Source organism: Hippocampus comes, unplaced genomic scaffold (assembly GCF_001891065.2).
Source record: "Hippocampus comes isolate QL1 unplaced genomic scaffold, H_comes_QL1_v1.1 scaffold83, whole genome shotgun sequence".
In the NCBI taxonomy this organism is placed as follows: domain Eukaryota; kingdom Metazoa; phylum Chordata; class Actinopteri; order Syngnathiformes; family Syngnathidae; genus Hippocampus; species Hippocampus comes.
The window spans coordinates 198,397-210,401 of record NW_017805281.1 but is presented as its reverse complement, the minus strand read 5'-3'; the positions used below and the strand labels follow the sequence as shown (position 1 = coordinate 210,401).

Sequence of the window (12,005 nt, the reverse complement as noted above, 5' to 3'; positions counted from 1 at the left end):
TGAGCTTGTGAAAATGTGTGGCCCCTAAATAGCAAACACACTTGTCAGTGGTGACGTCCTGTTCAGTGGTTAAAATGCCAGCTTGAACTTCCATGATTTCATGCACCATATTTCATTGTATCAAGTGTGGGTGGCTGGTTATCATCAGTGGTCACTTATTGCTCGGCAGAATTCATAGGGCTCAATCATAACTGCCCCATTGCCAATCAAATAACTGTCACATCAACCGTTCCTACTAGGCTATTTGAATGACATCTAAAAAAAAAATTGAAATAATAACACACAGAATGATTCCATTTACCTGGGCCTTCCTCCAGCTGAACGCTGTTTTTGTACCATGTGATGTTGGGGTGAGGAACCCCCTGAGCCAGGCAGGCCAGCACCAGTGTGCTGCTGCTGTTCACGTCCCGATCAGTGAGATTTTGACTCAGCCAGGGCTGCTTTCTCGCTGGATGACACAAAAATACACTTTGAATTACAGTACTCCTGTACTGTACTATGACCACTTAAGTATATTTGGACGACTGGCATTGAGTATTTTCTTTGACAGCTTACCAGTACCTACTAGTACTAGTAGTTTTTTTTTAACTATTGTCCTAGTGTGTAGAAATATCATATCTTAATGAAAGGCAATAGTGAAAAATAGCCACTCATAAAACAGGCATCTTACGAGTGCAGCTAGTTGTGCCCTTATCATTCTACTAGTGCATAGAAATGTCATACAGTCATGGAAAGTGATAGAGGACAAAACCTGTCCAATAAGACACAGTTGTTTAACTAGTTCACTCTAATTATTCTACTAATGCGCTGAAACGGGTAAGGACAAAATGTCTACCAGTTATGGACACTCAAGTAGGCTATCGAAAGAATGGGCAAAGGTGTATATACGTACCAATCACATTCAAAGCCGCCGACTTGACTTCAAGCTTATTTTGCAGCTTCATAGCTCGACACTTGTAACCGGCAGTGCTGTTTTTGCTAACGTTTCGCAAATGGAGCAAGATGGCAATTGAGTAGCGGTCAAGCTGGAGACGGGACACGTTTGAGGTGACGGTTCGATTCTGGGAATCAAGCCATTGCAGGTCTATGTAGAGATAACGCGAAGCCCGGCAGCTCAAGGTGATGTCATCCTTCTCCACGGCTGACTGAGGCTGGATGGAAATGGGCTCGGGATGATCTGGTGGGACAAGGAGGGATGATGTCACCTCATTTGGTAGCATTTCTCTTGGCTGGACTACTTCCAGAATGTGTATATGGAAGCCAGATTTTCTTGCAATGTCAATATAATCAACCCAGGGTCTTCATAAAGCTAGTACTGGCTCACAGAATCTAAACTATACAAAGAACACCAGCTACTTTTGCATTAAAGCAACATCTTTTGGAGTACCACGTCGACTGGAAGACACCTAATTAAGAACAAGAAGAGGCAGAGAAGGTCCCCAACTAAGCTGCAGTAATAGTCATCGTTCCCACAGAGAGGATACAGTACATCCATACGAGTATTGTTCTTGTACCTGTTACTGCTTCGTGTGTGTCAAAGGAGAAGTTGTTTGAAGGTTTATAATTAATGTAACCTCAATGCTAATTTCTGTTCGCATTTTTTTTTTTTTTTTTTGGTTGCTAATTTTTCTTTTGTTAGCATTATACTGTATGTTAGCATTAGGCTTCGTGGGATTTTGATATTATCTGGTTTGGTTGAACATTTTAGTGTTTGAAAGTACAATTTCTAGTTCTCTTTTGCTTTGTGTCCGTTTTACAGTAAAACTTCAACTGGGAGGAACAAGAGCTTGAAGTAAGCACGCTACGCTTCTTACTGTGTGAGTACAAGTGTTCTTTTCATGTCTTTACAGTGATGTTGTATCATAGTCTCCCAATTTTTAACACTCGGAGAATGAGAACAGGCTTTAAGGTTTGTGTGGAATATTTTAAAATGTGTGTTTTAACAATTTAAGGTAAAAGAGTTTCAAGCTTGGAGGTCGCTAAAACTATTTCACCGAAGTTATTTAAGATGGCCTCTCACCTGGAAGGTATCCGCAGCGATAAAGGGGGTTCACAGATTTTTTTTTCAAGCAATCACATTTTTTTAGTTGTTCCTTACAAATAGAGCGCTGGCCTTTGATTATGTCATCATTTTTCTGTCGTATGAAAAGTTTGGTCTGAGCAAAACCTTTCACAGCCAAGTTCAACCAGGAAAACCCGTCGATTGTGATCTGCCCGCAATCATACGTTTAATAATCAGCATCTCTGCTGAGTGACATGCGTTTAGATTTTAGTCACGTTATTCGATACACAATGACCGTGAACTGCTCCAGATGTGCATGGCACGGTTGCACACTGTGTTGCTTTCTTTTAATAATTATGACGTGATAGTGGTGTTAAAAGGAGGTGGATAAGGTCCCCCCCTGAAGGCCCAGGTACCAAATTCCTGTCCCGGCCAGTGTTGAAGACAGAGAGCAGGGACAGGAATGTCCAATGTGAGTTATTTCCTGTTTCATCACCGATAATTGGAAGCACGTTGGTGCACGACGGCATCGCTGATGGTGCCGCAGCAGTCAGCCAATTGCAGGGAAGCTCAACGTGGGCCCCAAGGGGACCAGACTGTGCTTGTTTATTCACATCGCTGGGAAGCATTCTGTGTTCCGTAACAGAAGACAGCTGTTGTTACAATTCTGTCCTCATTTTTTTTTTTTTTTTTTTTAAGCGGCATTCCACCATCTCTCATCTTCCTCACCTCTGGACCAGAGTCGGATTCCTCTTGGGAATTCTCCCATGCTGGAGTCTAGTAACTTGTGAGGTTTGAGCCATTTTCCTTAAAATTTCAATTGTGATTCTTTTTTTCCCCCCCGTATGTCAACAATTTGAGTTTACGTTGCTCTGGCAGTTCTGAAATTGATTATTTAATGTGGGAACATTTGGAAATGTTCAGATGCACATAAAATGCAAATTCTCATAGTGGAGGCCTCACAGATAAAAGGGGGATGGGAGAAACAATGACCAGCTTGCACTGGAAAGAATGCAATTATTCATAGCTTTTTTTGTTTTGTTTTGTTTTGTTTTCTTTTCTTTTTAACGTGTGCCATTATGGTGCTCCATATGGCTCGGGATGGATTTGCCTCGCTTACACCCCGAAGCCGCTCAGCTGCAAGGGAACGTGGTTTCAATTAATGCCCCCCTCTGGTGTCTTTATTGCACAATGTACGCTCAACATGCTCATTCCAGGTTATTATAATTACCTCTCAAGAATATTGTACAAGAAAATCATGTGGTATCCATCCCATATTATTTTGTATGATTATGAAATGAAGATGTATGGGGGTGACCGATCACTTACCACTAACAAAGAAAGGGATGCTCATGATGCTTTTGCCATTTTCATTCTGGGCCAAACAGGAGTAATTTCCCGACACACTGGCTTCTCCAATCACCAGGGTGCTCCGAGTCTGAATGGGAACAACAAGGCAATTATTGTAAAAGGGGGAAAGAAAAAAAAAAAGCCTCAAAGCAGTGAATCGCTATTAACAAAGAGGAGAGTGGTCAGCGCAGCATGAATGAACTTTTTTTTTTTTTTTTTTTTTTTTTACAATCTGCAGAGCTGCAACGACCTCATGTGATTCCAAGTGCCAAATTAAATATTAAGCAAAATCCATAACTAGGCTGAATTTTAGTTTTTGCCCCACTCGTCACAAGTAATGTTCCTACGAGTTTGCCAAAATGTCATTCAGTACTGGAAGACAGCAGTGGAAAAAAAAAAAAATGAGACATGGTCATTCAACTCGTGCATCCTTGTCACTAGCATAGCATAACGACTTACTAGTAATTTTTTTTCCCCACTACTATTTCTGGCCTACTTGCATGCAATTAAAACTGAGCAGTTATCTGTTGTGCTGCTTAAATAAGACAATTCGGGCCAAGAATTAGGCATGTGTAACACATTCCTAGCCGCCTTTGAGCAATTATTAAATATCCTTGCTATCCACCTTCAGGTCCATGTACTAGTATGCTCTTTGTCCTCATCAGTTGAACAACAGTGGCATCCAAGTAGGACAATAACATGTTACTAGTGCGGCAAAACTGTGCGCGTGTTGACATCTGCTTGCAATTGATGACATTATCATGTCTTATCAGTTTAGCTTCGCTTGCACTACTAGTTGTCCTATTCGTGTGTGGACATAGTAAATCAAATAAAATATAGTGACGGAAGGCAGCATGAGTGTGACTGTTGTCGGGCAAGTATGCTGTGAGGTCAAAGAGCATACTAGTAAATGGACCTTAAGCTTGATGAATGTCCACAAATTCCATTCTAAAATATTAGAAAAAAAAAGCTTTGAGTCCAATCCAAGCACAATAATAATCACATTGTTGCAGCATCATGCCATTTCTTCTGAGCGCAATGCTAAAAGGTTCCAAGTGAAATTCAACGCAATTCACCCAAACCCTGACAAGGAATTATGGAATTATTATCCAGTAATGATGATGTCATCCAAGCGCAATAAACAGTCCATCTTTTCACTGTTTCTGTAGTCTTGGTTGTCACTTCGCCAGACTTCCTTTTTCACTCGCCGGCCTTCTGGGGGAGCAGCTCGGCTCGGAGGCCCCCCCGTTGTGACCAGCGTCTAATTCACGGGCCGTCGCGATTTATGTGGAGTGACAGAAAGGAATTTGCCAGCAAATCCCTCGCCTTTTAAATTCTCGCTTGTTATCGTTGACCTTTAGTCATCGCCCTCATAAAGCAAGCGCTTTCGGCCGCAGGTACTTGTAAACAAGTGGGGCTCCACTATTTATGACGGCCACGTATTAGAACCGATGCCCTGTGAAAATGGCCACATTTACAATTATTGAGCCTTGTAAAAAGAAAAAAAAAGCTATTTTACTTTTCATCCACAATAAGACAGACATATGAGAATTGGAGAAAAAACAAAAAACAAAACCCACAATTCTTTCTGTTTTCGTGACCTAGTTGGACTCAAGATCCGAAATATTTATTCTATGGAAAGACGCACGCGATGCAGTCAAGTCTGCTCTTGATTATGTTTGAGGTGAAAAGACGCGAACAGGAATTGGGTCATTTTCTTCTCTCTCATTTTGGGTTTACATGATGGAATTAGTTAGATTCTTGAAATGACATTACAGCCTAAAGATATACAGTCGTTTGTTTACCTCAATCTGATTAAGGCTTGTCTTATTTCAGCCTTCATCACATTTCAATATGTAAGTGGATTGTCTGCACATAAACAATTGAATGTACATACGTAAACAGTTTTTGAAAGGTATATTTTTTCACTGCCAAAAAGCTATTTAGTTTATTGTTAACAGGATATCATATTTTATTCGTTATGTAGCCTTAGCATAATTGTAATGTAGCCGTATTTCATGTGTTTGCCACTTCGATGCTAAAATTCGCTCTCGTTACTCAAATGAGGAGTTTCAGTCTAATAAAACGATAGCATAAATCACAAAGTCGCCCGAGATTGGCCATGACACATTTTTGAATTGTTCAATGTGTATATTATCGGATTCAGAGTTGATAAAGCACACAAATGTCGTTTTCATTTTGAGAGCGTTACAACAGGCAAATGGCACCAATTCGGTGTCAGTCTGCAGTTTAAAAACAATTTAATCATTTTCAGATTTAGGGCTCTGCCTGCCAATCCAAAAAAAGCAACAACAACAACAACAACAACAACCTATGTCCCATTTTCCTGGTCACTCCCTCCAGTAATAAATAATTCCAAGTGATGAAGGCATTTCTTCAAAAGCGACTGCCATAAAGGCGCATTTTCATGTGTTTTGGTCACAGTTGCTCATGGAAGAGTTACGCGTCACATTCATTGGAAGCAAATTGGAAAGGATTTATTCCTTTCAGATGAGGAATATGACTTTAATGTGCTCCTCGTGGAAGAATTCCACTTGAATCAGGCCTTGCCATTGGATATTGTCTTGATATTGGCCAGTACCAGTGCTCATAAAAACCCTGCTGTCAGCAAGACTTCAAATGGGGGAAAGAAAAAAAAAAAACACTGCAGCAAAGGCATACCTTGTTTTTTCCTTGAACCATTTCAGGCTTTGTCCTTATACTCTCGATTCTGTTACCGACATTTCCCTTTTCCATAACGGTGACCCCCGTTGTCTCCGAGATGCATCTGCAAGAGAGGCAACAATGGCCGTAAAAATGGCTATCATGTCACACTGCAAGTATGAAGAAAAACAAATGTACGTGTTAAGCGCCGAACAATATACCATGTACAATATTTGCATTAAACGCTTGCCCAGATGGAATGAATACCAGCGGAGCAGTTATGTGATTGTATTTCATTATAATAGCTTCACAGCTGTCACCGCGCGGAGACTATGCAGAGAGAGTGTCGGCCTGTCCAATTGAGCATTGTTTCTTTGACATCCATCTTGGCTCCATGTGCTAGTGGTGAGGTCTTTGTCCTCACGAGGAAGAGAATTCCATGTAATAGAAGAACAAGTGTGTCAAACAAGTCATATTCCCACTCCGAGTGCCAGTTTTGGCATACTAGTGCGCAACTGAACCTTACTAGTAAACTACTACGCTGCAGGAGAAACACGATTAGACCCGTGCAACCTACCGGTAGCGTCATTTCCAAAGAAGTGTAATAATTGATCAAAATGGCTGACCGTATAACCAGCAATCATTTCATATTGTTGGTATCCCACTTCAGGTCGATGTGCTAGTACGCAACTACTAAGGCAAGTCTGTGCGCAAGTAGAATGACTAGGCCAGTGCTTCTTAACCTGGGTTCGATCGAACCTAGGGGTTCGGTGAATCGGTCTCAGGGGTTCCACGAAGCCTCTGCCATGGAGGTTGAGACAGACCAGACTCAAGATGTCAATTAGTTATGACACGCCCGCTTGGCCATCACTGGCTGCAGATAATCACATGACATTGCTTGTCCAATCAGTGCTGTGAGAAATTAAGTTCGCTTTGTATGACTGTGTGACTGTCGTGATAGTACGTCATACAATTTAAAAAAACGTAGGCCATGTAATTTTATTTCCTTTTTTTTGTTTTGAATCAATGTGTTTTTTTAATGTCTTGAATTTGTAAAAAGTCAAATTTTCATTTTTCACGAATGAAAGGTTCGGTTAACGTGCTTATGAACTGGTTGGGTTTGGTACCTCTAACAATGGTAAGAACCACTGGGCCATATAGACGCGCCTGATCTTCTCTGTTTTTCCCGTTCCTTGTTTTTTTGGGGTTTTGTTTGTTTTTTTTTTTTTGCTCTCCAATTTCTAGTAAGTTGTCATTTTGGTTTCGGTAAGTTCTTCATTTGGTTCTCTTGTCCTTTTGCGACAAGCTATTTTCGTTTGTATTCTGTATGTATGCCTTGCCTTTTGCAAGCACCTTTTGTTTCTCTCGTTTACCAGCGTCATTATTTGTACTTTGTCGGCTTCGCGCCCCTTGTTCTGTAAATAAATATTTTTTTATGTACTTATCTGAGACTGCGGTTTTTAGAGTCCGCTTCTGTCCTGAACCTTGCGGACCATGACAGTCCATGGATCTTAAGCTGGGTTTCAACCAGACGGAATAAATGCTTAAACAGCTTTTCTACTATCCTTGGCCGAAAGGCTGACAGCAAACTTAGATTAGCCCACTCTCAAGCCTCCAAAGCCGTCGCCGCCTGCGGTGGCAAACAATCAACCTGATGAGACGAAAGGCCGAGGAGGAAACGGCCCGAGCGACAGGAAGGGCCTGGCTGTGCGTCACCTCCAACAGGAAACGCCAGCTTGATCTGCTCCAAGGAGATAAGGCTGATGCGTAGACCTTGGCAGTCAAACAGGGGACCGCTGATAACTTCGCAACCTGGCAACCCACAATGACACCCCGGGACCTTTTACAGCAGGTGTGAACAAAATCTGGCTTGTGGGCCATTTGCGACCCATAGGCGGCATTGAGTTCTGGATGAAATTAAGCGGCTACTTACTGTCAAAAGCAAAAGGGAAAATAAGTGGGCTTGAAAATCAAGGATGGACTTTCATATTTCTTTTCCATCTGTTCTGCGTCAGGTTCCAATTTGCGAACATATCAGCATTCTGAATGTTAATTTTTTTTTTTTCTTTTCCCCTTAATGCAGCCATCGGTTAGAGTTTGGAAACCTCTGTTGTACACTTTGTGCCTATCAGCCTACTGTCAGCTTCCTCAGATTGATTGTTTCCCCTCTGTCCAAAGATGTGATATGATCTTGAATGAATTTACAGTGTCGAGCACTTGCAGGGTCAAGTCTTGATAAAACAAACATTGTGTATGATTCACCACCCAGCAGGCGAGAGTGGCTACAGTCCAGACACTTCTCCAACAGATGCGAGATGTTGATTATTTCTCGTTTGCTTAACCTTCACTAAGGTTATTATCAACAAAATAAAAACTAGAGTGGGGAAAAACATTTTTTGTGAAGTGAAATAAAAATTTAAAATAAAGGGTGTGGCCTACTGAGTGACACCCAGAGTTGAGAGTCAGTCAGGTTGGCTGTTCACCACGCAATTAGTTCAACCTTCTCCATGCTCCCTGTGAGTGTTTTCATTTCGTATTTAAGTGTGTGACTGAACATGGGTGACTGTCGCTCTTCGTTTTTGTTCTCTTCAATCAAACTGGAGTCTGAATGTATGATATGCTATTTTTGCTATGCAATGCTATTTTTCTTTGTTAAAAAGGAAACAAAAATAGTTATTGGGGGTGCTGGAATGAATTAATAGGAACATTTATTTGACATGTGACGAAGTTCAGTTGTAAGCTTGATGAGGGAACAAATTAAACTTTTAAGTCAGGGTACTACTGTGCATTTTTTTAAAAGATGAGTTTTTCCTCACACAAGTTATTGTGATCTTTTTTAAATTTCACATCTGATAAATAACTTGTATTCTGAAAAAACAAACAAAAAATAAGCTAATGATAAAACTAAGTGAGGGGGGGGGAAACATCTATTAATATGAGAGGGGGGGTGGCCCCAGAACAGACCTTCTAATATCTTTAAATGTACATTTTGTTTAATTATTAGATTTAAAACTATTTTAAACTTGACCCACACATTATATGCCCCCCTCCATCCCCACCCCACTTTGCTAAAAGCATAATGAAATTTAGTATTTCCGGGAATAAGTGAGGCGTCCCCTCTTCACTCACGCACTGTTGTTTTTGCTAATGGTGCCGGGTCCTGATAACCCGGGGCTAATGGCCTATTGTTTTGCTGATCTTACGGCTCGCAGGTCTCCCGCTGTCACAGAGCGGCCGGGATCTCGGGGAATGTTCATCTTGTTTGTGGGTTCACTAGCAGGCTGGTATTCAGCAGCAGTCACTCATCGTACACGAAGAATTACTGGGGGAATCAGCGGTAATATATCTCCCCACTGTTTCCTCTTTGGAATCCGAAGGCGTTGACCTCAAATGTGAGGGCACCTCTCCGGGGCTACTTTACTTTGATTAATGTGCTGTGTTCTGAGTCAATTTAGACAGTGGAGATGTGGTGTTGTTTTTTTTACTGGCACTCCGGGGTGGCTTGAGATTCCGCATAAATGGAATTATACAACTTAAGGCTCGAGTTTTTTTGCCCTTAATGGGTGTCAGCGTGCATCCATTCATCATCTCTACTTTTGTCATGTGGGGACCATGTCTATCCATCCATTCATTTATTTTCTTACGCCACATATCCCTGGACAGGTTGCCAATTCAATCACAGGGCATATATAGAGACAGATATTCACAACACATTCACATCCACAGCTATGGAAAGTTTAGAGCAGGAGTCACCAATGCGGCGCCCGCGGGAACCAGTTAGCCCCCTGAAGGACCACATACAGTAAGTAGCTTGTGACCCTGTTTGAAAAATAGCACACTGGCAGAGATTGATATAATCAAAAATGAACCGCGTCTTCATACATGCGAATATTATAATACAATGATAAAAGGTAATTTACACAAATTTGGAGATAAAAATAAGAATCCTGCCAACCTTTTTTTGTTCTTCACCGGCCCGAATTCCTCTTGTAGCTTTCACTTTCAAAAAGGTTGGTGGCTTAGAGTCCAAAATGAATGTAGCATAGCCGGAGTAGTTCAAAACAAGTTCTTACAGAGCAGAGAGGATGTACAGTATGTTTAAATAAGTAGGTTAGTTAAAAAAACTGTTTTGTGTGCCATGTTTGTCAAAAGTAGCAGTTATTTGAAGATTTATAAATGGTGTCACATCTCTGCTAATCTCTGTTATTCTTTTGACAGTGTTATGCATTATATCTTAGCAAGAATCTAGTAGGCATTTGCAAGAGGAAATAATACGATTTGGGTGAAGATTTTGAACGCACAATGTTCCATTGAATTGATTTTTGTTTTACGTGGCAGTTTTACAGCAAAGTTCGACTGGGAGTGACAAACAGCTTTATTTGGGGAAATATCCAAACGGATCTTTTTGTTTCCTCAAAGTATACAACAGACTCCCATTTCTTGACAGCAGGAGAGTGAGAACAGACGGCAGCTTATTGCCGGAGCCCATTAAGAGTTGAGATGTAGCAATTTTGCAGCATCCCTGAGAGATAAGACACCTAGAATGACGAGCACTTACTGTTTGAGGACCGAGTCTGTGTGACAAGGTTGCCAGAGCCAGGTGATATGTGGCGCGGGTCTGCCGGAGGCAGTGCAGGTCAGCTGGTGGCGCTTGCCAAACATGTAGGGCTGGATATCCACAGGGGCAAACTCTGACTCGGAAATACTTGGCTTCACTGAGAGAATAAAAGAAACAAAACACTTTTTGAAAAGGTGTCACCCATCCATCCATTTTCTAATCCGCTTACCCTCAGGAGGGTCACGGCGATGCTATTATCGGGCAGTAGGCGGGGTGCACCCTGAACTTGTTGCTAGCCAATCGCAGGGCACACATAGATGAACAACCATCCGCGCTCACACTCACACTTTGGGACATTTTAGAGCGCTCCCTTAAGTGTCTTTATTTTTAGATGTCAGATTTTTTTTAACTTTATTTAGAGCACTTAGTATGCAGAGGTGGTGGTTTTAAAGTGCTTGATTAAAATTTTAATGTTACTAGATTTGCTGTACATTTTTTTAATTGTAAAGACAATGTATTCTGACAAGATAATTTGGCAGAATATTTGTCAATTTTTTTTAAATCATACAAGATATCAGGCAGTCATTTAAAAAATGCCACACATTTTAAAATTGTAAATAAAAATGAACACTAGAACCTGTAACACATTAAAGAATAAATGCTAGACACTGCAATTGTAAATACATTTTGAAGAGATCACATTTTTAAAGTCACATGCATTTTACAATTTGTAATTGCAAATTTCAACTTGACAAATTACATTTAATTGGAAATCTATTTTGTATATGAATATTGTAAAAAAAAATGTTCAGTTTAAAAATAAATTGCTTAATTGTTATGATTTTTGTATCGCAGTAAAAACTTTTTGCTTTCTCACTACTAATACCAAGCTGAAATTTGGACTTTTGTCTTATGTACATTTTTTTTCTTTTCATATGTTTTACTGCAACGTCGCGGTCTCAACTGGTTAGCCTGTCCGCCCACAGTGTTCGTGGGGTTTGGTTCTGGGCCCTGGCCTTCCTGTGTGGAGTTTTCATTTTCTTCCCGTGCCTGTGTAGGTTTTCTCCAGGTCCCCCGGTTTCCTCCAACATTCCAAAAACATGCAGAGTAGGTTATATGATCACTCCAAATTGTCCTTTGTGCCCTATGATTGGCTGGTAACCAGTTGAGGGTGTACAAGGCCTTTTGCCCGAAGTCAACTGGGATAGGCTCCAGCACGCCTGTGACCGTCGTAAGGATAAAACGATGGATGGGTGGCTGGCTGGATGTTAAACTGCTTTGCTTCTTTTAACCCATGGAATATTGAATTGGTTTGAGCATGTTTCGTAAACGCAACGTGAAACGGGCTTTGCACTTCCTTGGCTTTTCAGTCTGTGGCCCTCTGTTTTAAAAAAGTTTCAACATTCCTCCGTTAGGCGACGCCCCCCCCCC

The 12,005-nt window shown here is 41.1% G+C and overlaps 1 protein-coding gene across 2 annotated transcripts in view; it reads right to left on the bottom strand.

Moving 5' to 3' along the window:
* kdrl (kinase insert domain receptor like) overlaps nucleotides 1-12,005 on the bottom strand; it is a 47,169-nt gene that overhangs the window by 19,398 nt on the left and 15,766 nt on the right. For both annotated transcript variants that reach the window (XM_019871284.1, XM_019871283.1), the window contains exons 10-14: nucleotides 10,575-10,731; nucleotides 6,035-6,140; nucleotides 3,332-3,440; nucleotides 893-1,177; nucleotides 302-448 (exon numbers count right to left, since the gene is read on the bottom strand). In XM_019871284.1, coding sequence (XP_019726843.1) covers nucleotides 302-448; nucleotides 893-1,177; nucleotides 3,332-3,440; nucleotides 6,035-6,140; nucleotides 10,575-10,731 — 804 coding nt within the window. The remainder of the gene's footprint in view (nucleotides 1-301; nucleotides 449-892; nucleotides 1,178-3,331; nucleotides 3,441-6,034; nucleotides 6,141-10,574; nucleotides 10,732-12,005) is intronic.